Source organism: Arachis ipaensis, chromosome B3 (assembly GCF_059453495.1).
Source record: "Arachis ipaensis isolate K30076 ecotype BB chromosome B3, ASM5945349v1, whole genome shotgun sequence".
Taxonomy (NCBI): Eukaryota; Viridiplantae; Streptophyta; class Magnoliopsida; order Fabales; family Fabaceae; genus Arachis; species Arachis ipaensis.
Genome location: NC_142438.1, coordinates 141,400,975 through 141,427,512, shown reverse-complemented (window position 1 = coordinate 141,427,512; position 26,538 = coordinate 141,400,975). Strand labels below are relative to the sequence as shown.

Genomic DNA, 26,538 nt, shown 5'->3' with positions numbered 1-26,538 from the left:
TGTCAAGTTTAATATCTCATAAAAAGCTTTTACTCGTATATTTTTATTTTACTTACAAATTATGTGACTGTACAATGAAAAAGTACACCTTTTATATTATAAGCTGGAAGACGTCCCACAAAAGCACCTTGTACTAAACTTGCAACGAATTCTTTGTACTATTTTTATAGAGGAAGAATTGAACCATTCCCAATCTTAGACATTAAGTCGAATACTCAAACACACATTTAAGATTCAAATGCAACATATTTAGCCACTTAACCAAACCATCACTGCAACAGTCTTGATTATTTGTTGAGGTTTGTGGTCAAAGGAGCGCATCGGTACCTCTTGAACGGTATAGCTTGGGCCGTTTGATGTCGAATGGAATTGAGTTGGATTACAACCATATTTTGAGCCTTATGAATAAGAAACCCAAATTGAAGCCCATCAAGTTCGCTGTTCGGTCGTTGTCGGGTGAAAGATGATTGGGTAACGCTCAGTGTCTGTAGGACCCAAACGAAGCTGTGTGCCTCACTCAAATTTATTAGGCCCAAACGTTGTGAAACATGTTTCTGTGCCATCCTCCTCCTCCTTCTTCGTCTTCTTTACCATACATCATCATCTCTCTCATCCTCTCACATAATCAACCAACGTATACTCTTCTCTTATGCAATCCCCAGAACGTGCTCAAATTCCCGCCTTCCGCTAATCATGCACCAATTTGGGCTCTTAACCGTTTCCTTTGTCGGTTCACGCGCTGATTCTCTCTTCTTTCGACAGTCGCAGAATTAGCAGCAGCTCAAACTTAGAAGGCAACTCAATGGCCAATTGGATCTCCTCCAAGCTCAAAGTCGCCGAGAACATTCTCCATCAGGCAAATTATACTATTCCAACAATGATGCCTTCTCATTTTACTACATTTTTTGAATTCTTTGTCATGGTCAATTAATTATCCAAATCTAGGGAATAGCAATTTCTCCATGTTAATTTGATTAACAGCATGTTTATAATCTTTTTTTTCCTCTATTGCATTTTTGGGAATTTCGTAACGGGCGGTTCAGATCGACCAGCAAGCTGCTGAATCTCTTCGCAAGAACGAGAGGCTTGGACTCGGTGAACCCAGTGCCATTGACGTTGCTCCTGCCAAATCAGGGGCTTCCGTGTCTCTCAAGGATCAATTGAAGAAGAAACCACTGGAGAACAACGACTACCATGGAAAGCTGCGTAGCGATCCCAATTTTAGCAAGCCAGCTCCACTTAACGCAGCTAAGCCCTCGTCTAAACCTAATCCTAACCCTGCACTCACTGATGGTGATTGGACCGAACTCCTCAGCTCTCCAACTCAGCCTACGGCTCCTGGGAGCAGCCAGGGTAATGGGGTACCTTCACCTCGTTCTTTGACCAAAAATAATAGGAAGCACAAGAGTTTGTCGTCGGGGTTATCGGTTTCAGATGTCAAGAGGAACCCAAAAAGTGTTAATGGTGCTTCAAGTTCTTTGCAGAGGCTGGACTCTGTTAAACAAGTTAAACCGAGTGGGAAAGCTAGTGATGATGGGAAGGAGTCTACCTCATCTGGTTCATCAGAGAGGCATTCCAATGTGGAATCTGAGACTGATAATAAATGGATGAGAGGACAAGAATATACTAGTAATAACGACACTGCCAATAAGGTTGTGGTCGAGACAGATGGCAAGGAAAATGAACAGAATCATCATGGTTTTAGTTATAGGAGCCTTTCTCAGCCACAATCTTTGCAGGCCAATGACAAAGTGGATGCAGAAACAATACCTGAGGTGGACAAAGGTAAGATTGCTGGAGATGTTGATCAAGGTCAATTGAGAAGTGCAATAAAAGAAAGGGATGGGCCTCAAGTAGTCTTGGGACATCCAACATCTGATCATTTGCAAAGGGGTTCTTCCATGGCAAGTGATGATGGGAGTTCTGATTCAGATACAGATTCTGACTCAACATCTGATTCTGAAAGTGAACGCGAGAGGGAGGAACGGAGAAAGAAGAGGGAGAGGATCCTTGCCGAGAAAGCCGAAGCTAAAGCCTTGAATACCATCAAGGAACTCGAGAATATGGTGGCCAAATTAGAGGGGGAGAAGCAAAGTATAGAGAAAATACTAGAGGAGCGAGCTAAACAACAAGCACAGGAGGTAATCTTACCACAGTTATTAAAATTGTTCTTTATTATTATTACTGTCAAATCTTGGCAAAATCATTGTAGTTTCTCCTGCTTGGTATTCTTGGTGCTATGACAGGAGAAATAAATTGACTTTTCCAGATTCAGTATAGGAATTTCTTCTAACGAGCTTAAAATTGATTTAAAGATAACTAGATGACCGATTGTTGGTAGTGTTTTTATTTGTATTGCTTATTTGTCTAAAACTCATTTTTCCTTCATTCAGGCTTCACAGCTTCAGACCAGCATGATGGAAACAATGGAAGCTGCTGAGTTAGAAAAGCAGAAACATAATAATACCAGAATGGAAGTTCTTGCACGATTAGCTAAACTGGAGGCATGTTAATTTAATTAGTTTAAGGATTAAGCCATTTTATTTATATCAATTGGAAATGGTAATGTTCATATGATGTATAACTGGCTACACCTTTGGTGAATAATTTATAATGATGTTTAAGCTCCACAGATATCTAGATAAGCTTATTGTTGATAAAGTTTGGACTGGTTGCATTGTTGCAGACTGCTAATGCTGATCTTGCGAAATCCCTTGCAGCAGTGCAGTGGAACCTTGAAGTAGAGGTGTGTTTAAATTTAGATCACTTTCTACCACCAAATATTATCCGCAGAATTATAAGCTTTGTAGCTAGTATTGATAAAATGTGTAAATTTGTGATTAAAATCAGACCTGCTGCTAATTATCACAAGGATTTTTATTTGATTACTAATATTTTGATTTGAGTATTAATATTGTGTATGAAAGCTGCTAAGAGGCAAATATCCTAGGATCTTATACCCTCTTACAGGGTTTAGAAAATTTCCCAAGTTGTTAGTTGGACTGGAAATATAAAGCCAAATGAAGTTGATTAGTCCAATTCCTAAAGATGATGTAGCTGCAAGTGTAACTGATTTTAGAATTAGAATGAGAATGTTGTATTGGAATTTAATCAACTAAACAGTGTGCTTTGCTTGAATTCATATATGATTTTTATCCCCGAGTCATTCTTATCACTGGGCAACAATGCTGAATGGGTATTAACTACTAAACGTTTTGGACCAGGTTAAACAAGTGGCTGAACTAAGACAGCAAATTGCATTTAAAGAGTCGGTTCATGAAGGTACTGCCCCTTTGCAAATTCATCAACTCATTATGTGATACATTATTTCCTTACAACATATACTAGTGTTTTTCACTGGACTTATTGACTACCAACGTTTTGTACCCTGCTTTGAACATTTATTAAAATCTTGAAGATTATAAGAATTTTTAGTAAGGTTTGCAAAAGATTAATTTAGGCCTATAAGGTTAATTTCAAGCTTATTGAATATCATATACATATTACTTTGGGCATATTCTGTTATCAAGAGACTGGTGAATATTCATGATTCAAAAGTACTAAATGCTTTGGACAGAATAGGTGGTTAGTATACAATCAAAGGACTTCATTTAGGTGTGAAGCAAAGTTATGCTAGGCTACTATACGATACAGGCCCTTCATGTCTTCAAGTAGATTGTTCTTTAACCTTGCCTAGGAGTATGTTGATGTAGAATATGTATTGATACTGGATTTCTATTTGCAAGGCATGGTCAGTAAAAGATTAAATTTTTTACACATGGTTTCACTCTGATTTATTAGGCTCCTAGCTTAGTCAAAATTATGTTGAAATGAGCTGGTCTACTAATAGGTTGATGATGTTTTAAACTTTTGTAGAGCTCAAAAGGAGCACGAGCAATCTTCATCAAGCTGTAGCTTCACAAAATCAAGTAAGTTATGCTATTGTTTTCTGATTTGGGTGCGTAAATATTTTGATTACTTTTGTTTACTTTTCCTGAGCATGGGTGTCTTGAGAGGGAGTCTCTGTTATTTTATTTCTATTGATCCTAATCCTATCATATTTTTCTTTAAAACTGTTATAGTCACTGGCTTTTAGTTGGATTGCCTTGAGTCTTGGCAGCTGTTTAACATTTATACTGATTCCTGAATCTGTTTAATTATGCTGATGTTGTAGATGTCTTCAAAAGGAGTTGAGTTTGAAAGAGAAATTCTTGAGGCAGAGCACTCTATAATTGGTGATAAAGTTACACAATTACAAGAAAAGGTAAGCTTTGGAACTTTTCAACTGATCTATATTTGATTTTTCCCCCTTGAAGAGCATTTGTCTTTCAAATGCTGTATGTTTCATTATTTATAGTATCTGTTCTTGAATAGTCTTCTATATATCCCATTTCCTCTAGTTTGTGGTATCTATATCTTAACTCGGCCTATGTTTACATAGTCTCTCCCGAACCCGGAAAAACAAGAAAGGTTGTGTTAAGCTTGCGACAACCGACGTAAAACTTTGTTGCATTCCTATGCATGACCACAACGCAATGACGTTGTTGGATCCATATAGAGTTGTGTTAGGTTTGCGACAACTAACATAAAAGCGTTGTCGCATTCCAGACTCATATAGTCGACCCCACCTAATGGAAAAAAGCTTTGTTAAGAGTGGTATTCTACGTCTTGGATTTTTTTAATGTGTCTGTGTTCTTGCTTTTAAAATTTAACCAAGTCATGTTTCATTATTGGAGAAAAGGTGTTTACCCATATGGGGTTCAAATTTTACTTTGCATGGACTGAAATGCGTGCTTAACAATAAATGAGATGCGAGGAAAATTGTCATATTTAACAGAGTTACAAGGGCTCACCCCTTACAAAGTTCCTACTTTTATGGAACATTTTGGAGTTTTTTACTTCTAAACGAATTGCAGTATTTTGTTAAGTTTTCATTTAAATTTGAAATGTAAGTTTTCATATTTTGTATTTATATTATTATTTTTTGTACCTGCACTGCCAACTGCTGCTCTGCTACTATTTAACACTACTTTGTAATTTTCACATCGAGCATTCCTGGTGAATGGCTTCGATTTTGCCGTGGAATAATTTCATCTGCATATTCGATATACTTTTGTACGTCATAGGCGCGGAAGCTGGAAGCTGACATTGAAATGACAAGGAAGGAGATAGAAGAACCAACGGAAGTTGAAGTTGAGCTCAAGCGTAGGCTTCAACAGATGACTGATCATTTAATACAGAAACAAGCCAAGGTGCATCTCTTGTCCATTTGTCTGTAATATTTTTACAATTACTCATGACTCCCTGTCTCCAAACAAAACTTGACTAACCAGTCCGAGTTTATCCAATTGGTAGTCAACAAAACCCTCCTTACCTGGTTCTTAGAATTCAGCTTATTAAAAATGAATAGAAAAGTGTTAATTTTTGGATATTTTCATTCAAATACCTTGTTAGGACTTCATAAACTTGCTTGTTCCGGACCACTTTACATTCAAACAAATTCTTCTTGTCAACAGGTTGAGTCACTCTCCTCTGAGAAGGCAAGTCTCGTATTCAGAATTGAGGTATGCTTTCTGTTGAGGCCATGGTTCTAATTCTTGGAAATGGTCATCTACTCGAGTTACAATTTTATGAATAAAAATTTGCAGGCAGTGTCAAGGTTGCTAGATGAGAATATGTCGGCATCAGGTGCACCAGATATGAATTCTGCCTCCTCATCTAGCGACTTAGAATCAGGAATTTGGGAGCTCTCCAATTCAAAGCTGAAGCCAATCTTAAAAGCCAGAATTCATTCTGGCAAGAAACAATTGGGCTCTCTGCTTCAACAATTAGATTATATATTTGTCACGGGTGCAGTCTTTTTGAGAAGGAACTCGACTGCAAAATTATGGGCACTGGTTTACCTTGTTTGCCTTCATTTCTGGGTGATATATATCCTAATGTCACATTCAGGTTCAGGGCCATCCAATGAGGCTAAGTCGGGAGCTGTGATCTCATTGGATAATATTAATAACACTGGGGGATAGTCATCATATGTCTTTACTTATTTACATCAGCTTTTAGGAGGTCTTCTGGTATTGGTTACCCTGAATATATTCTTTGATTTTACCCTATACTACATCAAGCACTCACAATGCGTGTAATGAATGTTACAGTAGGTCAGTACCACTATGGCCATGAAATTTAATACACCAATGAAGCATTACCCCAGACCGCTATGTCCTGTCATGTGTTGGAAAAGATGGGCGAATAGGCCTTGAATCTTGAATCTTCAATTCCTTTAACAATGATTGGAGTTGGTGGTGGTTGTGACCTTAATATGGGGATTTTTTTTTATCATTTTTTTAATGTACAGTGCAGCAGAAGATGTGGTCACAGAATTAGCCCTCTGCCCCCTAGTATGTTTGGAGAGGCTTGATTGTGCAACTCGTAAGTTGATAACATTACTAACTTTAATATTATCTCAAGTCAACAGCTTTACGCTATTTTTTTCACCCGTTTTGTTATCATTTCCTATTCGTATGATGGTATGACGCGTGTACATTAATAATTCGAATAAAACTGCGGCTTCGCTATAATGTATAGTAAGTTGAAAGAGATGGCAATGCCATGTGATAACTATACTTTTGATGATCGATTTGCATCAAACAGAATGTAACTGCAATATAACAAATAAGATGAAATAGTTGCGGTACGCTTTACGCACCTCATATTGTGTGTAGTGTACATATCCAAATTAAAAGGCCAGAAAAAGAATAAAAGAAAACTAGGGCTGCACATTGATCAGATCAAATCGGATATAGCCTAAAATTCTATCTAATCCGCATTGCACTCATCGGATCGGATACGATATCCGCATTTTTTCAGGCTCGATCCGTCCGATCCGCAAGTATGTGGATCGGATCGGATATCGGGTATATCCGCATAATTCAAAAAAACTATTTTAAGATTTTGTTTGGCTGCTTTTACAAAAAAAAATCCAGAAAATTCATTTTTCACCTGTTTAAGCCTATTTACTTCTAAAATATTATCAATAAAAGTTTTATTGAATAACAAAAACAAAATAATAACACAAGATTTAAGTTTAATTACTCTAAGTTGAAGTACAACATAAAAAATTAAAAACAAGATATCATAAAATTCATAAAATAACACACTAAAATTCATATCACATTAGGATTTACTTTCTTAAACTATGCTATTTATATGAGATGTGCGGATATGCGGATTTGCGGATCGGATCCGCGGATATCACTGCCAAATCCGCAATCCGATCTTACCAAAGTGCGGATCGGATCGGATCTGATCCGATCCGATGACTCTGCGGATCGGATAATATCCGCAAAATTTAGATCGGATACGGATATGCGGATATTATCCGATCCATGTGCAACCCTAAAGAAAAGAACCTATGAGAACAAACACGAAGATGGCAACTACAACCTTGGTAATTGGTATGGTGTATCATTACAATGCATACCAACAAAAGAATCGCATAAGTTGAAAGAAGCAAGTGCTAGTCAATTTTCTGAGCATTGCTGCTTTCCCCGCTGCTTGTTCTACACCTTACAAAGACAGTAAATAGTTTAGTAACACTTATCATTGACACCAACTATAAAGCCTTTGCAAATCATTCATTCAGAGCAAACAGAAAGTGAAACTTGTAAACAAGTCCGCATCAGAAGACAATGTAGCCAAGCAAGGTTCTCAACAAAGTTAATAGTTAGAAGACTGGCTCTCAGGTCTCAGAGTTGTTACGGGATTCTGGGAATGTTTAAGGCTTTTGCATGCAATAACAAACAAGCTTAGAAAATATCATCTAGTTTCGAGCATAATCTAGCGCTTTTGAATAATATCCTAGTTACAAATGTCAATAACTCTTTTCGAACTTTTCATTAGACACTACATGATACATCAGGAACACAATCCTGAATGTTACTCAAGATAAGTATGACACACCCACGCTCATGAATCCTACCATGGCAGAATAGATTTTTGCACAAAGTGTCATGCAAGTGGAATTAGAATTGCTGCTCACCAGTCTAGTCCTTCTTGTGGAAGATTACGACTGTAGAGTGGTAATTCAAAGAGGAAAGTTGTTCTGAACCACGAGGGCAAGTTTCCATAGATTGGTGGTGGCAACGGGATTAAAGGGCTGAAACATTGAATTGGCTTAGTGTTATCTCTCAAATGTACACTGAAAATAAATAACATTGAGGAGGTGAAACAAACCTAGTCCTCCGTTTGTATATCCTGTATCCATCTACATTTCCAAACTTCTTATCTGCTGAATCCTGCTTACATTATGCAATTAATCATCGGCAAAGGCAAAAAAAGGTGGCAGCGTAGTTTCGACCAAATCGGGTAAGAACAAACCTCAAGCATTGGAATGCCACTGACAAAAAGAAGCAACAAAGTGAGAAATATTGGTCCAATGATTACCAACCATTCAGCTCCCTTCAGTATTGGTGTGGATGCCACAAAAATTCCCCACCAAAGCAACATCTGAGTTAAGTATTCATGAAGCTCCATTAATTCTTGACTAGAGGTTTAAATAAAAGAAGAAATACTATTTAGGGATAAACCAAGAGAGAGAGAATAAATGGAACTCATTCCAATTCTCATTAATTTTCAAAAAGATTTTCCACAGTAAACGATTGCTTATGCAGGGGGAAGAAGAATATAATAAGCTACAGAGCAATATTATAATCACAGAAAGAAGAAGATAACATAATCATGTAGTAGAGTAAACATAAACATGGACTTTTCAAAGTTTGATTGAAATCAATAAGATGAAAGGACTAACCTCACCAAAGTAGTTTGGATGGCGAGAATATTTCCAGAGACCAGAATTGCACCACTTGCCTCTATTTTCTGGAGACTGTTTAAAGCGCAGCTTCTGATGATCCGCTGTCCCTTCAAGTATAAAACCCACAGCCCACAAAATCCATCCTATCACATCCTGAGGCTGTATGAAAGGATTTCGGTTGCTTGCATTAACCACTGTAACAGGTAAACTCACTGTCCACACCCACACAGCCTGCAATATTTGAAATTAAATCAAACACAAACACAAGCTCCCAATTTGCATATGCAAGGTAGAGAGAAATTCTTCCAAACCTGAAATGTCCAGAATATGGCCAATTTTCCCAAATTATTCCGCATTTCGTCAAAGCGTCGATCCTCTCCCCACTTCAGAATCCTGATGACGGGGTAATCAGAAGTTACAATGGTACTTTACTGTATTAATATAAATTATTTGTAGGGTTACCTGAATAAGAGAAAAAGGCCGAGGCGAAGACCCCATAATACAACAAAGAAAGAGAGGATTATCTGTGAAGGTAGCATTTGAATAAGCGAGCGACGATACAAAAGAGAAAGGAGATGGAAATAGAATGTAATTGGCATAGGTACCTGTCGAAAATACCATGATCCCTTGAGCAGGAGGGTCAACACAGCAATTATTATGAAATTGGTACTTCCTTCAAAGGAAAAAAAAAAGGGTGAAGAAGACGGTAGGAGGAAGAATGAAAGAGAAGTGTGAATGAATTATACCGGCAAAATCAGTAACTTTGTCAAATTTGAGGAGGGCAGTGATGATGAAAAACACAAACTGATACCCAATCTACAAAAAAGCGAAATGAATATCTTGAATATTTTGTTGAAGAAAATAAGCAGCATGCATGTAGAGAGAGAATAAATACAGTGATGATGGCAGTGAGAGCCAAGAAGTGAGAGTCAATCACAGTTCCCATAGCTAAGCTGCCTGTTGCCTGTCGCTCTGCAGTCTGCACTGCGCTCAATTCATAATCGGATACTATTATGTGGTTCACCTTTGGACACCATGTTATTCTTCTAATCTTTTTCAAAAGACCAAAACAACTCACAAATTAAATCAAATTAGAAAATAATTTCTTTTATTTATGAATTCATTTAAAATTTTATTATGAGACTCTTTTTGTATAAAGGTATTGATACTTGTGATTTAGTTATCTATTTAAGATTCTTTCATAACAATTCTTTTAATTTTAAAAATTAATTTTAACTAATAAAATCCGTAACAATTTCTCAACTATACACATTAGAAGAAAATCTACGTAATAAAATATAGGTAGATATTCTATAATTTAATACAGTATTCTAATAAGTTTCATTAATTTAATAATAATAATTTGCATGCTTTTTAAATTGAAATTAAATTGTTTGAAGTGAGTCAATATTATCTCTTATTAAAATTTTGATTAGAATAAATATAAATATATATACATATATATAAAGACAACGAGTTATAATTCAAATGACATTATCTATTCTCTTCGTCTAAAGATTTTAGATTTGAGTCTCACTTCCAATTTAAAAAAAAAAGCTATATAAAAAAATATTATTGAAAATAAATTTATTTTTTCTTTTAATAGTTGTCAAACTAAAATAAATGATGAAATAACGAAAAATTAGTCAAATAATTTGTAGAATCTAAATTGTGTAACTGATTTTTAAACTCATTACTTAATAAATTTTCTAAAATCTAATTGAATAAGAATAACTATATAAAAGTAAAACTCTATGAAAAGTTGGAAACTCGTACATCATCCAAGTGAAGTAAAAATAAAGTAAATACATTTGGAGTCGTGTTATTCTTAAATTCTGTATTTGGACAAAAAATTGGTATACATTGAATCAAATTGCAATCATTTGATATACATAACAGAAGGTGGAAGTAGTACAAAGAGTAATATATTTATGAGGAGTGCTACCACAAGCAACTTTTGTGACTTGTAATTATCAAATAGTCATTAATGATATCTTTTACTGTCCAAAATTTAATAAAATTGTTGGACTCTAAATTTTTCATATATTTATTAAGCAGGTGCAATGGAGACTCTTTCAACTTCAACAATGTAATCAAGTGTTGCAAGTGGAGGTATCTCAGTAGTGCCAAAATCAGCACCACTTTCTCCAAACCCTAGTGAAGGAGGCACGATCACTCTCCTCTTACCACCTGCCTTCATTGTTCTTAGCACATATTCTATGCCTTCACACACTCCCTTGCTATATGGCCTTGACCCCATCACCAGTGCCAGTGGCTTCTTCTCTCTTGTGTCCACAAACACTTGTCCACTGCCTTCCACTCTTCCAACTATGTCAATCACAACTAGATCCCCTGGTTTTGGTGAAGCTCCACCTCCAACTTTCAATTCTGTGTACCTGGCCAGAGACAAGTATCATTCAGAAAATGAATATGACTAAGAAAAGATACAATGTGAATGAAGAAGCAACCTAACCTTATGCCATTGGGGAGGAGCACCTCTTGTTCTTTGTCAACGGTCCTTGTGTTGGCCTGCTGCTGAGAAACCTCAAAGCGAGTCTTAATCTGTTCAGAGATGACCCCAAAAGCAAGAAAGCCAACCCAAGCAAGGCCAGCTCCGAGACCAAATCGTCTTGTGAGGGAAGTGGCTATCCAATCTGTGGATTCAATCTTAGTGGGTTTGATAGGCTTCTGCTGTTGTGATTTGGTAGAGACTTGCAGTATTTCCTGGTTGTCATTACCAGTTGTGCTGGAGGGCTGAGGTGGTGGAGGTGGCGGTGGTGTTTGTGATGAGTGGATATGGTGATGAGTTCTGGAGGGGAGGGCAGAGAAGACCGGTGGGAAGTTAAAGAAGGTAGCCATGTATGTGTTTAGATTATAGGTGTATGGCTCAAACACAATTAGGTTGCTTCATACAAAGATCACAAGTTTGGTCTGGTCCCACCTTATCCTTTTCTTAGGTATTTGGTTAGGGGGTGAAACAGTGCTATTGAGACTTAGTATTATGTTTGATAATTGGATATTGAACTAAAATTTGAGTCATTGTCTTTAAAATTTCAATTTTTGGAGTATATCTATAAAGTAATTTTTAAAATGGAAACTAAAATTTTAATAATATTTATTTTTAAAAATATTTTAATTTAACTTTTTAAATTTTAAATTTATCCACAATTTTTAAGTTTATTTTAAATTAAATATAATATTAAATTATAATTTCGTCTAATATATTTTATACTAAATACAATACAAAAATTTAATTTAATTTTAGTCTTTTAGTATCACTATCTCTTCGAAATACAGTCTTAAGGTCTCTGTTTTAAGTGGTAGCTCAAAAAATCTCAAAAGCAACAAAATTGACATGTTTTATAATTCAGATTTTATTTTGTTATTCAGTTTTAATAGTTAACTATAAGGATAAGTATAGATCACACTAATTAGCAAATAAAATGTTGTGTATCGCAAATAAAAGATCTCTCTTTCTACTATTTGGACTTCATGCGTGACAAACGAGTAGTGCTAGGGAGTCAATGGCCTAAGTGTACAATGGGCTAAATCTTTGGTTTATGAATAAAATGAACATCACCTATACTATGCAGAATAACCATCTGAATACGGTTCACCAAGGTTCGAACTCTTGACCTTCTGAATCTGAAACTCTAATACCATGTCCTGAAACCACTCATCCCAAAAACGTCCTAAAACCACTTATCCCAAAAGCGTAACTTGACAGGACAATGTAACACTAATAATTATATTTCTAATACTTTCTAAACCTTCATTGTACACATTGTACATTTAGGTTATTGGCTCCCTATACTTTCTCGTAACAAACTTAGTTTAAATATGTTAAAAAAAAAAAACAATAGAAGAGGCCAGGCAAAGCTACATATTGGCCAACAACCTACAACTTGTTTGTAATTTGTATGATAAAGTCATTATGTTTTAAGATAATTTAAGAGAAATTGATTTCAAAATAGTAAAAATTTAATAAATCATTCACCGTGATAATTTGTGAAGTCACTTATTTTTTCTCACTATGATTGCTTTAAAGGATACTTTTTTGATAAAATGCTTTAATGGATAATGGATAATTAAACTTGGCAATTAAAGTTTCACATAAACTACACAGATATATATTACCGGTAGTACAATGTACACCAATAAGATGAAATTCCATTTTGATGAGGTTTTTTATTTTCTTCTCTCTCTTCTCCTCTTCTTTTTTGTTGTTTGTTTGTGCCAACTTCCTTAGTACCCAAAATTTATAAACTTATAATTGCATGCACGAATTGGTAACACTTGTCATATATGTAACACAACTTTAATCAAATTTGACTTATTCAGGTCAAATTGGTAAGAGTAGTTACTAAACTAGAAAACTTCAACCATAATTATACCTAATAATAAGGCCCCGAGCTTAAAAGCAGACCGGTAAAAGTTACAGACTACAAAGAGAACTAACAAACTCAAGTACAACAATTCACATTATATAACGTCCCAAAACAAAAACAGAAGCATACTTAACCATAACCTTCAACTCGTGCTGAGTTACTGAACATGCAACGGGAAATCTAAAATGGGAGCCAAATCATGTACTTCACTTATTGACACATACTCTGAATGAAAAACGAATAATTCGCCAACACCTCGGTGATCCCCGCCAAAATGACGGTATGGCACTGAAGCTAGTTGCAGCTGCCACCTCCTGCATCATGGCCACAACTAAAACTGCAATAGGGCCATAGGGGTCCAATACTCATATGTTAGGAACGCCAAACTGAGAAATGACGGAAGCGACACCTCATGCTTCGTGAGCTGATAGATGCCTAGTAAATAGTAATACATTAAAAAGAAGAAAAAAAAGAAAGAAAAGTATAAAGGTAGACAAGATATCATGCGGGAAAGAAATGAAAAAAGAAGCATCACAACATCACTAGCACGTACCTGTCAACCGCGTAAAAAATAAACTAAATTAGCAATGACAAAACGTGAGAGAAGTGCGATCACTGACCCATATGGCAACAGCTCATTCGCACTTGACGTTACAATAATCAACATCCTTAAATAAATAAATAAATTATTCCATCAATCAAGTAGCAAGCAGTATTAGGGAAGCAACAATTATCTAACACGGATAACTACTACCACTTAACATTTAGAACTTGGTAAATTGACTAAATTCCCCTCCCCTTACTAATAAGAATTTGACCTACCTCTCTCTGATTCTGCTGAGTGCCTGGATTCTCCGCATCGCTCGCGTTATCATAGGAGAACAAAAAAGAATCCAAGTAAGAGAGAGAAGGAGAAATGGTGGATTGGAGTGGCAGAGTATTCTAAGCGAAGTAGACAGGATGGGTGGTGGTGGTGGTGGAACGCTCGTGGAAGGGATTCGACGCTTATTCCAAAGACGTGCTTCTTCAGCTATTAAAGGGGACGATCGTATTATTATCGATAATAATAATAATAATAATAACAATAATAATAATAATAGGAGCGATGTGTTGTTGGTGAGAGATTTGCGGGCACAATTGGCCTCTATTCCCACTAGCAATCAAGAAACTGAACTCACCATTGACGATGACTTTGATATCTCTGGATTGAAGCCCCTCAAAGTCCCTACCCAGATCTTCTTCAAACACTCTTCCATGGATCCCCACAAAAAGGTCCCAGATCTCAAACCTTTCTTCTCGAGATTGTAATTGTAATTTTAATTGTAATTGTAATTGTCATTCCCGATCACAGCATTGCCATTGGCATTGCCAGTGTGTACTGTTCTCCCCTTCCCTAGACTCTAGACCCTAATGGATTTTCTGCTTATCAAACAGGGTTCTGCAGAAGCTGAGTTTTTCACTGAGTATGGAGAGGCAAGCCGATACCAAATCCACGAAGTCATCGGGAAAGGAAGTTATGGCGTCGTGGGCTCTGCCCTCGACACTCATACTGGGGAAAAAGTTGCAATCAAGAAAATCAATGATGTTTTTGAACATGTATCGGATGCTACAAGAATCTTAAGAGAAATTAAGCTCCTGCGCTTGCTTCGCCATCCTGATATAGTAGAAATTAAACATGTTATGCTTCCTCCTTCCCGTCGAGAGTTCAAGGATATCTACGTCGTCTTTGAGTTGATGGAATCTGACCTTCATCAAGTAATCAAGGCAAACGATGATCTTACACCTGAGCATCACCAATTTTTCTTGTACCAACTTCTTCGAGGCCTCAAATATATACATACAGGTATTATTAGGTTTCTTAATTTCTTATAATTAGTTCATACTGCCATCGCATTTATACTCATATATATATATATATACACTGTTTATCTCTCAGCAAATGTTTTTCATCGTGACTTAAAGCCCAAAAATATTCTCGCCAATGCTGATTGCAAACTAAAGATATGTGATTTTGGACTTGCTCGAGTTTCTTTTAATGATGCTCCATCAGCTATATTCTGGACTGTAAGTGTACTATTGTGCATGCCATGTCAATCTGTTACTTGTTTACCAACCTCTTGCTGACTTAATTTACTTACTCTTACTAAGGACTATGTTGCAACTCGGTGGTACCGGGCACCTGAATTATGTGGTTCTTTTTTCTCTAAAGTAAGCTTCTCTCTACTTTGACAATACCTCTGGGTTGCTTCTGCAAGATACAACAACTTGAGTTTGCTTAAAAGTAATGGAATGGAATATCTATGTAAATGTAAATGTAAATTTTTAATCCTTGTGTTTTGCAGTATACCCCCGCAATTGATATCTGGAGCATTGGATGCATATTTGCAGAAATGCTCAATGGAAAGCCATTGTTTCCGGGTAAAAATGTGGTGCACCAATTGGATCTCATGACCGATTTGCTTGGCAGTCCTCCACCTGAGTCCATTGCAAGGGTTAGTTTTTCAAAGTCTAGTTTGATATCCAACCATATGACATGCCGCAATCATATCACTAAATTTGACTGTTCCTTCTGTCTTTGGAAATATCATTGTTAATCCTAATTTCACAGATTCGAAATGAGAAAGCTAGAAGATATCTTAGTGGCATGCGAAAGAAGCAACGAGTTCCGTTATCTCAAAAATTTCCAACTTCAGATCCATTGGCTCTTCGATTACTGGAGCGCTTACTTGCATTTGATCCTAAAGATCGTCCAACAGCTGAAGAGGTTATTTTCCATTTCCATTATCTATATAGTTACAAATGTGAAATTTTATTGGTAGTCACCAAGGGAGAAATTTCAATACCTCTGATGCTTGTGATTGCAGGCTTTATCCGATCCTTATTTTCGAGGATTGTCGAATGTGGATCGTGAGCCATCCACTCAACCCATTTCAAAACTTGAGTTTGAGTTTGAGAGAAGGAAATTGACCAAAGATGATGTTAGAGAGTTGATTTATCGAGAGGTACAACTATGCATTTCAGTCACTCTTGCTTCTATTTATTGTCGCTTCTTTATTGTGATAGTAACTAATTATACTATTGAAGCAAACAGATTTTGGAGTATCATCCCCAGATGCTCCAGGAATATCTTCGTGGAGGAGAACAAACCAGCTTCATGTATCCAAGGTAGATGTGCCGATATGCTTAATAGTTTATTGATTGCTTGATGCATATATCAAAATCAGACAGGCATGGACAGCCTGTCTGTTCTTTTCACAAGGCACGGTCTTTCATTATTGAAATATAATGTATTAACTCACCTGCTACTGTATACTTCTCACGATTCATAGTAATTTATAGCTACGATCAGGAGCCCTTGTACACACTTATTATTGTTGCACTGATATTTTGCTGGAATGCTGGGATTTTTTTTCTGGAATCCCAAAAAGTTCTATTTAGAACTAGATCCTCCAGTAGCAAAACACCAACATACTTGTTTTATTTGTTACACTAGTATCATCATAATCCCTTGGTAGTATCTATTCTTGCTGATGTTTATCCTTATATTAGTTAGATTTTTTTATTCCTATGAAATTACGATGGTAATTTTCTGTGATTCAAGTCATCTAGGAGCTAATATGTAACGAGGGTTCTTTGAAATTTCAAGCATTACATGCTTTAGTTTTTAGTTAGTAATTCTATATTATTTTGTTGCATAGTGGGGTTGATCGGTTCAAGCGACAGTTTGCACATCTTGAGGAACATTATGGCAAGGGTGAGCGAAGCACTCCTTTGCAGAGACAGCATGCCTCCTTACCCAGGCAAGTGTTCGTTAAACATCTGGGGGAGCTTGGCAGCGTGCAGCCTTTTCATCTAGTTCTCTTCCACATTTAATTCTATTTTGTTGCCCTTATATAATTTTAATCCAGATATGTTTGTTTAAAGATAAAATCTGGTTGGCAGAAATGCCTGTGTTTCTTTTTCCTCTGGTGTTTTCTATGTTATGTGTATTGACTATGCTATTCAACGTTTTCCAGAGAGCGAGTTTGTGTTCCAAAGGATGAGAAAAACAAAAATGATGAAAGACCCAGCGGTTCAAATTTGTCTAATCCTCGAGAGTCTGATGCTGCTGGAAACACCAATGCAGAAAATGGGCCCTCAAAGCCAAACAACAGCACACGTTGCCTCTTGAAAAGTGCCAGCATTAGCGGTTCAAGGAGTTATGAGAAACCAAGTAAAGAACCAGAGGTACTAACAATATCCTTGCATGCGCAATATGGTTCTTCAACCACTTTTCTGTTCCAGATCCAAAAAAAAAACTACTTTTCTGCCCTTTTCTTTTGGTTTGTCTGGCTTATTTCATGGTTGTAAGCATGCACAGTTAGATGATCTCTAATATTTGCATTCAAATTTGTACTCGATGAAATACATTTCTCTAGCGCTTGTGTTGAATGTATTTGTTTTGCTTTAGGAGGAACCAATCGCGGAGGTCAATGAGGATATGGTAGATGGATTGACAGAGAAAGTTGCTGCTATAAATGTTTAGATAGGCATCTTCCTTCCCCGTCAACTTGTGTTGTGATCTCGAAAACAAGCGATGTGAATTACTACTACTGATCTGTAGTGGAGTATTTATACATGTATGAAAATGCATTGTGTACTATCCATGATTTATTATAAAACTTCGGGAATGGGCAGTTCTAGTTATGTTAGTTTCTTTCTTGTAACATTAGCAAAACCTGCCCCTCAATTGGCTTCGCATGTCTTGTAAGGTTAGGTTCCAGATACAATATACAAAACGTTGATGTTCGAGAAAGGTGAAGACTTGTTGAAAACTTACTACAATATACCTTTATAAAATGCACGAACTAACTACATAACATGGAATAATGCAAATGAGATCTCTATAGATCATACATGAATCAAGAAAGGGGAGGGCGAATAATGGTTCACTGTAATCTGTTAATTTTTCCAACCATAATAATGGGAGGGTGCAGTGGCAGATATAGAGTGAGTAAGAAATCAGAATTACAAATAAGATCATTGGAATATCGTTCACCTTCATTCTTGCTCGCATACAGAATTTATTAAGCTACAAAGTGATTGAATGGAAAGAAGGACAACACCTTAAATGTAGAGATGTTTTGCTAAATGAACAAAAATGAGTAAAATTAGATGAGCCACAACCACATTTGCATCAAAGTGATCAAACCGTTTTATGGGAGATGGGTATCCATGAATAATTGAATATACCGATTTGCCATTCCACAAAAAACCAAGTAACCAATTTGAAGAAAGGGTATATTGGTGACGGGCTTACCTGCTTCAAGGCCTTCCCAGGAAGTTGGGAGGGAGCATGCAATCATCAAGGGCAATGAGACCTGACTCTCGCATAATTCTGCCTTTTTTTTTTTCATCAAATAGATTGAATATCTTTTAATCTTTAAGTATTATAACATCACAAACTCATTCACGGTCACGAGTTTAATACATGCCTTAACTTTGGCTAACCGGTGAGCATAAGAAGTTATTTGGCTCACCAATCCTATGGAGCTACTTTCCACCCGGATATTATCTAATAGAGGAGGACCATGGAAGGATATCTGTCAGCTACAGATTAAGAACCAACATGTAAGAGATAAGATGATCACAGGACTTACCATGAAGGTTGGTGATGGTAGAAGAACCCGGTTCTGGGAGGATCTTTGGCTATGTGGCGGTGCTCTAAAGGATAGGTTTCCAAGACTTTTCTCGGTTTCAATCCAAAAAGGATCGGTCATTGGGGACTGTGGGTTCTGGGATGGGTTAGAGTGGATATGAAACTTCCAATAGAGGCGTGAGCTGTTCCAATGGGAGTTGGAAAGTGTGAATCAGTTACACGACGCTCTGAGAGTGGTTAAACTAGCGGCTGATAGAGATGATAGGCTTGTATGGAAGTTTGACAAACAAGGTGTTTTTACTACTAACTCATTTGTGCAGGTGTTGCAGGAGGAAACACTACCAGAGGACATAACAAGTTATAGCTTCATCAAGACTATCTGGAAAAGCTTAGTACCTCCAAGAATGGAGCTGCTTGCTTGGTTTGTCTTGATTGGCAGGGTGCATACGAAAGAAAGATTGTGCCGGTTTGGGATAATTAATCAGGAAGATAATCTGTGTGCTCTATGTAAAAAGGACGTTGAAAATGTTCATCACTTATTTTTTGGATGTGAATTTACTTTGCAGGTTTGGTGCGTTTGGTTAGTTCATCTCGGGCGGAAATGGTACATTCCTGGTACTGTGAAGGAACACTTTTAAAGCTGGACAGGCGCTACTGGTAGCAAGGGGGAGTCCAGAAATTGGTTCATTTGCTATTTTGCGATAGTCTGAAATGTGTAGGTAGAAAGGAACAGGAGGATATTTCATAATAAAGAAAAAGGCGTTGAAGACATTATTGATATGTCCTTTCTTAGTTACCAGGAGTGGAGATATAAAGACCCTTTGTGTTGTTGATGGCTATGTTAAAGATGACATTGGGGTTGGTTAGTTCTGTAAGCTAATAGCTAATTTCTATTTGTGTTAGTCTTTCTTGTTACTGTCTTACTCTATTTCGATGTTGAACTCTCTTATTTAAAAAAAAAAAGTATATTCACTCAATCTAATGATTAATCTTGTACTAATAACATATTATCAATTTATGGTATTTTTTTTGGTGACTAAATAGAAAAGAAAGAAAAAAAAAAGATACAAAACCAAATTAATTGGCTAGGGTCATATCTAAATCTATTAGATGTTGAAGCTCACTCCATGGTTGGCTCCAATTCGAGTGAATGTCCGCGACAGAAGCAGCTGCTTTAGCCATACAATCTGCAACACTATTTGCAGTCCTCTGAATTAAAAGAATAGAGACTCTCCAATTCCAATTCATAACCTCCTGTATATGCTTTGCCAAATCCCATTCCGGAATATCCTTACCAAGCATTCTTTGGTTTACCAAGAAAAGAGCTTCTAAACAGTCTGTTTCACAAATAACCTCACGAAATCCACTCTCCCAAGCAAGAAGTAAACCTCTCCAAATTGCATACAATTCAGCAAAAAGAACACTGCACACTTTGACTTTCCCAGTGCAACCTTTCAACCAACATCCATCAGGATTGCGAATGATACAACCAAAACCAGCATAGCCAGAAGGAGCAAACCAACTAGCATCACAATTCAATTTAACAGAATAAACTGGAGGTGGAACCCAATGAAAACAAAGTGAAGGAGGAGACAGAGATTGATGCATAGCAAAAATAGTGTGAAACTCCCTTACTGAACTACGAATCAAACTCACCACTTTACTAGCACTCCATGAATCATCTATATTAAATAAGTCCTGATTCCTGCTTCTCCAAATCCACCAGATGGTCGAAAAGAAAAGAAGAACATTTTCACTCCTTGCACCTCTGTAGAGCCAATCATGTAAATTCGAGTTATTTGAATACAGGCCTAAAAGGTTCCAGACCTCCTTGGTACTAGGGCACTCCCGAAGACAATGAAGAATTGATTCAGAACCATTCTGACACCGATGACAGGTGCTAGATAAAGCTAAACCACGACCCAAACGAAACTCTGCCGTAGGAATAGCATTATGAAGACTGAGCCAAATCAAGAACTTGTACTTCTCAGGAATATGCAGTCGCCATACCCACAACCAATTATCATGCTCATTCCAGTCAAACTTTCTTTTGGCTAGCCAACTGTACCCACTCCTAGCTGAGTAAAGTCTAGAAGATGCCACACCCCACGACCAACCCGAACTCTCTCCAGCATTCAAATCCGGATTATAAGCATTCAAACGCTGTTTGACATCTTCTGGAATGGTAGAGAAAATATCATGGAGATTCCATTGACCATCTTTCCAAACGTCTCTAATAGTTAAATCAGAGTCAGATATATGTACAAAAGGGACATCTTGAGCAATTGGACCCTCAATACTCCAATTGTCAAACCAAAAAGATTGATCAAGTGACCCAACGCACCAAGAGAAGGCATCCTTAAGAGCACCAAAAGCCTTTGAGATACTCTTCCAAACATGAGAAGCATTGCAAGGGACAGGGCCATTTAAAACTCCCTCATTCCTCAGATACTTCGCCCTCAATAGAGCAACCCAAGGCTTGTCCTGACAATGAAAAAGTTGCCACACCAATTTACCAAGTAAAGATATATTAACACACGCAGGATCTCTAACACCCAGGCCACCAAATTTTTTTGGAGTGATCACGGTCCTCCAATTAACAAGAGAAAGACCTTTACCATCAACTTGACCCTTCCAAAGGAACTGTCTCATCATAGAAGATAATTTATCGCAAACCCAATTTGGAAAAAAAGATACCTGCATATGATAGACAGGAATGGATGTAGCAACAGAATTGATCAAGCAAAGTCTCCCTGCTTTATTTAGAAGCCTTCCTTTCCAATTAGCTAATCTTCCCCTCACCTTTTCAATCACCGAATGAAAAGAAGCCCTACTGGTACGGGAATGATTAAGGTTAACTCCAAGATATCTTCCTAAGTCCAAAGCAAAACGTATTGAAGAAACACTAGTAAAAATATCTCTTCTACGAGCAGTCACATTTTTAGAACAAAAAGCTTTAGACTTTTCAAGATTCACTTTCATGCCAGATGCCTTGCAAAAAATGTTAAGAGAATGCATGACCATTTGGACCTGACTCTTTGTAGCCTGACAGAAGAGTAAGAGATCATCTGCAAACATCAAATGAGAAAATTTTGGGCCACCCCTAGTGATAGAAACTGGTTTCCACACACCCTCAACCACCTTATGAGATATATAGCAAGCAAGTCTTTCCATACAAAGCACAAATAAGTAAGGAGACATTGGATCGCCCTGTCTAAGCCCCCTTCTAGGAGTAAAACTATCCAATCTATTCCCATTCCACATAATAGAAAGAGATGATGCACGGACACAAGTCATAATCAAATTAACAGTGATGATAGGAAAACCAAAAGCAATGAGAGTACTCTCCAAAAACCTCCAATCCACCCTATCATAAGCTTTTTCAAGATCAATTTTAAAAGCAAGAGTACCTTTCTTGGATTTTGTGTGCTTCATGAAATTCAGAATTTCTTGGGCCACAATAATATTATCAGGAGCACCACGACCTGGAATAAAACCTCCTTGTAAAGGACTAACAATATCTGGAAGAAAAGGCCGAAGTCGGTTAGTCAATACTTTGGTGATAATTTTATAAACAACATTACACAAGCTAATAGGCCTGAAATCCTTCATAAAGGTAGGGTTATCAATTTTAGGAATAAGCACAATCAGAGTTTCCATGATGCTAGGATTTAAGAACTCTCCCAAAAAAGCGCTCCGGACAATATTCCAAATCTCAGTGCCTACTATCTCCCAATATTCTTTAAAAAAATAAGCTTGAAAGCCATCTGGACCAGGAGCCTTAAAAGGGCTCATACTGAATACTGCTGACTTGACTTCCGCAAAAGAGACAGGGTCAATTAACCTAGCACAAGCCTCAGTGCTTAGAGTGGGCATCGGAACATCCCCTAAACAATCAACCTCAACCTCTTCCGTTGTACCAAAGAGATTCTTGTAAAAAGAGAGGGCTTCTTCCTGGAGAATATCTGGATCAGTAGACCAAGACCCATCTTTAACATATAATCCATGTACTCTATTATGGTTTCTACGCACCAAAGTCTGAAGATGAAAGAATTTAGTGTTTCTATCCCCATACTTGACCCACTGCTCTCTAGATTTTTGGTACCAAAAAAGTTCCTCTTGCAACAAAAGCTTATTGTAATCTTCCCTCAGTTCAGCTTCTTTAATTCTCAGAGATAACACATCGGTAACCTCTAAACGCCGTTGAATCTGATCAATCTGATATTCCAGCTTATTTTTTCGCACAAAAATATTTCCAAAAATCTTTGAGTTGAAGTCCAAAGAAGCCTGTTGAACCATCTTAAGCCTTTCGGTAACGCCTCCAAACTCTTGATTCCAAGCCTTACTAATAACATGTTTATAAGAAGGATGTGTTGCCCACGCAGCTTGGAACCTAAAAGGACGTGAACCTTTCACTCTGGGGCTACCATGACAACGAACTAAAATAGGACAATGATCAGAATGAAGCCTGCTAAGAATTTCAGAATAACCCTCAGGAAACATTGTCATCCACGCCTCATTAACTATAGCTCTATCCAACCTTTTAGCCAAGTCCCTGCCAGCCTGAACTGCTCTATACCAAGTATATCTCCTACCAGTCACTTTAAGATCAAAGAGCTCACAGTCATCTAGAGTAGTAGCTAATAGACTAGCTCTGTGAGAAGAAAAATAAGCACCTGTACTCTCATCTGGTGCCACAATCTCATTAAAATCACCAACTGCCATCCATGGTCTATTATGGCCTGAATTAATAGAACGCAAATGATCCCAAAGCATACATCTTTTTTCGAATTGAGGACTCCCATATACTGCACTACAAAGCCAAACTAAGTTACCCACACTCACTTTCACTGTGATACATTGGTCAATTTGATCAATAACCACACAAGAAGCATTAGCAATAGAAGATAGAAACCAAATGCCACCCCTGTGTCCTACTGCTTCCTCAATACCAACACAATGAAAACCCAACTTATCCCAAAAATTCTTCAAATTATTAAACATGGTATGAGTCTCAAAGAGAAAGAAAAAAGATGGTTTATATATTCTCACCAAATTTTTGCAATGCACACGGGCCATCTTGTTAGACGCACCCCTCACATTCCAGGCTATGATATTGAAACTATCCATAAAATAACAAAAAGGGAGCTCCAATAACAAACCCGAGACTCAACATGATGTCCCTGTCTTCGACGATCCTGCCTTTAATGGACTCTCAAGTTGCAGCCCAATTTTCTCCGTCGAAACTTGCACCATACCCGCCGTCGATGCTCCATCCTTATCTACTGGTGAATTCTGCAAAGAGTTTGGGCGAGGACGCTTTCGCACAGTGCCATTTGTTGTCTCACCTTGCTGCTGATGATGAACATTGTGCCGGGTCCCCGAAGAAGCCACACTAACCGGTTTTCCAATATTGATGCCCCTGCTTAATTTTGCTTTGGATCCAGTAGCATGTGTTGTACGTTGGTGATTAGGCCTTGTCCAAGTATTGGTAGCCTTGTTAAGAGTCTTCTTTACTTTTGGTTGGACCTGATGGGTGCTAAGAGAAGGCTTTTGACCCATTTTATACTTTCCTTTCCTAATCACTTGAGTCCAACCTTCCAAATCCTCATGTTGTGCATGGTCTATATGAACAGCATGCAAATCACTCTCCACCAAATCCGGGACAGTAACTTTTACAGTCTCATCTCCAAGATTCTTGCCAAAATGAAAACTTGTCTTTTCTACATGTACTGGATTTTTTGAATTTGAGCTTTCTGGCTGCTTTGCTACATCGCTGATCACCTTGGCATTAGTTCCTCCTCCTGCATTGCTGTCAGTCTTGCACACCTTCATATCATGACCAAACTTGAGACAGGAGCCACAAATAAGGTGAAGACTTTCATATTCAACCTCATATTCAACACCTTCAACAAGAATCTTCTTAGTCACTGGCAATCCTAAATCTATCTGAACACATGCTCGAGCATATCGTCCTCTTTCAGCTAATTTTGTTGCCAAATCAACCTTAACGGGAATGCCAACTGCAGCCGCAACACGGAGCATTGCATCTTCTTAGTAGCACCAGATTGGTAATCCAGAAATTCTAATCCACACTAAAGTTGCTCCAAAACAGTTTTCACTTAATCTAAACTCTTGATCCCAAGGCTTATATATGGTATAAGATTGATTATTAGATTGAGTGAATATATATCCAATAGCTTATATTCAAAAAATACACTTGTGACTCAAATAATTTTTTATACTTACCACTTAGCCAAAGTTGAGGCGTATACCAAATTTGTGTCCAAGAACGGATCCAAGGGAGAGCAAGCATAGGCCTTGGCCCCTCCCCCAACTTTTTTTAATAAAGTTAACATTATAAGAATATAAAGTTATTATATATTATATAATTTTATTTAAAAAATAGCGTAAATAATTATTTTAGATAAATAATTAAATTAGTAAATTTAAAAATAATTAATAATTTTTAAATTGAAAAAAATATTATTACCAATCACTTTTCGATTAAATAAATTTCTAAATCTTTAAACATTTAAACTTTTTTTTTAAAATATTTTTTTCCTTAATTTTTCACCTATTATCATATAAAAATACTTTAATATTTATAATAACTAAAAAAATCTTTATATATTATAATACATAACGAAAGTAAATTACTTTAAAATTTATTTATTTTTCTCATGATATTATATTAATAACATGCATATTAAGTAAATTTATTAAAATAATTATATTTTATATATTTTGTTCACGAATATATTTTAAATACATATAATAAAATTATTAGAACAATTTATTTATATTATTTTATAGTATGTTTTTTATGATATGAAACATAGAAATATAATTTACTGTCACAATAATATTCAACAAAATATGCTAATAAAAAATAAATAATTTTTATATTTTATCAAATCTAAAATAAAAAAATATAAAAATTAAGATAAATTTTTTTATAACAAACACTTATTAATATTTTTTAATCAAAAAATATTAATTATGTTTATATATATTAATAAATATATAATATTAAATTTAATTATATAATATTTTAATTTTCGACCTGTCGTCGCTAAATTCCTAAATTCTCCCTGTTTGTGTCCCTCATTCACTACATACACAAAATATTTAAGGAATTTCATTTACTACTTCACCTTTTCAAATTAATCCGAATGCAATATATTAAAACGCACCGGGATTTATTACTTTAACTGAAGCTTCAGTTGCGTTCTGCTGTTTGTTCATATCCACTCTTGATGCAGGGCAGTACTAAAGGGACCGGGTTCACGTGACAGCCACTACCACGAAGGCCTAATTAAGGGTGTTAGTTAGATAAGGAAAATGATATAGTGGCAACAGCTGGCTCTTCTTTTTTTTTTTTCTTTTTTTCTTTTTTGCCACTTGTTGGGATTAACGGTCAAAAGTCAAAACACTTTCTCATATTCAAGTATAGTTATAACTAATACAAGTGATTAACCTGCTTGGTAAACACAGAGCCATTCAAACTACTAGTGCTAGGACACGGCTCCATGAATTCTATTACAAGGATTACTTGGGATTTTTCAAATTTTCGACGCAGTTGCTGAACTTTGTACATCCGGAATACCCTTGTTAAATAGAATCAATGATCACTTTATTTATTTACTATATGCTAAAATCCGTAATGAGGGCACGTGACATGATCCCGAAGCCAAAATTTT

The 26,538-nt window shown here is 36.6% G+C and overlaps 4 protein-coding genes and 1 long non-coding RNA gene across 7 annotated transcripts; 2 read left to right on the top strand and 3 right to left on the bottom strand.

The window, feature by feature from the left end:
* Positions 1-528: 528 nt before the first annotated feature.
* On the top strand, positions 529-6,494 carry GC2 (golgin Putative 2). Its single transcript, XM_016335296.3, has 10 exons — positions 529-856; positions 1,044-2,141; positions 2,394-2,504; positions 2,687-2,746; positions 3,225-3,282; positions 3,877-3,929; positions 4,175-4,264; positions 5,127-5,252; positions 5,517-5,564; positions 5,649-6,494. Exons 1-10 carry the CDS (start codon positions 803-805, stop codon positions 6,024-6,026), a joined length of 2,076 nt encoding a protein of 691 aa, XP_016190782.1. The 5' UTR covers positions 529-802; the 3' UTR covers positions 6,027-6,494.
* A 604-nt stretch (positions 6,495-7,098) lies between these two features.
* Positions 7,099-9,883, bottom strand: LOC107631755 (uncharacterized). 2 transcript variants are annotated; one of them, XM_021119794.2, is made up of 10 exons: positions 9,705-9,883; positions 9,556-9,625; positions 9,415-9,482; positions 9,272-9,333; positions 9,121-9,202; positions 8,807-9,040; positions 8,377-8,505; positions 8,233-8,294; positions 8,039-8,155; positions 7,099-7,565 (listed from the first exon to the last, which is right to left on the bottom strand). In XM_021119794.2, exons 1-10 carry the CDS (start codon positions 9,753-9,755, stop codon positions 7,517-7,519), a joined length of 924 nt encoding a protein of 307 aa, XP_020975453.1. In that variant the 5' UTR covers positions 9,756-9,883; the 3' UTR covers positions 7,099-7,516. The 2 variants fall into 2 exon arrangements, with proteins under 2 accessions (XP_020975453.1, XP_016190784.1); XM_016335298.3 differs by having other exon boundaries at positions 7,099-7,559.
* Positions 9,884-10,631: 748 nt separating this feature from the next.
* On the bottom strand, positions 10,632-11,783 carry LOC107631757 (peptidyl-prolyl cis-trans isomerase FKBP17-2, chloroplastic). The gene is made up of 2 exons (XM_016335301.3): positions 11,283-11,783; positions 10,632-11,205 (listed from the first exon to the last, which is right to left on the bottom strand). The coding sequence occupies exons 1-2, from the start codon at positions 11,666-11,668 to the stop codon at positions 10,860-10,862; spliced, it is 732 nt and encodes a 243-aa protein (XP_016190787.1). The 5' UTR covers positions 11,669-11,783; the 3' UTR covers positions 10,632-10,859.
* Positions 11,784-13,082: 1,299 nt separating this feature from the next.
* Positions 13,083-13,865, bottom strand: LOC110270424 (uncharacterized). Its single transcript, XR_002359933.2, has 2 exons — positions 13,751-13,865; positions 13,083-13,632 (listed from the first exon to the last, which is right to left on the bottom strand). It is a non-coding gene; the product is annotated as an uncharacterized LOC110270424 (long non-coding RNA).
* Positions 13,866-13,897: 32 nt separating this feature from the next.
* On the top strand, positions 13,898-17,992 carry LOC107631758 (mitogen-activated protein kinase 9). Of its 2 annotated transcripts, none has more exons than XM_016335304.3 (11): positions 13,898-14,469; positions 14,632-15,040; positions 15,134-15,261; positions 15,346-15,405; positions 15,540-15,689; positions 15,806-15,961; positions 16,062-16,199; positions 16,289-16,362; positions 16,896-16,997; positions 17,214-17,424; positions 17,648-17,992. In XM_016335304.3, the coding sequence occupies exons 1-11, from the start codon at positions 14,158-14,160 to the stop codon at positions 17,720-17,722; spliced, it is 1,815 nt and encodes a 604-aa protein (XP_016190790.1). In that variant the 5' UTR covers positions 13,898-14,157; the 3' UTR covers positions 17,723-17,992. The 2 variants fall into 2 exon arrangements, with proteins under 2 accessions (XP_016190790.1, XP_088364780.1); XM_088508654.1 differs by having other exon boundaries at positions 13,905-14,469; positions 16,896-16,988; positions 17,205-17,424.
* Positions 17,993-26,538: the final 8,546 nt, after the last annotated feature.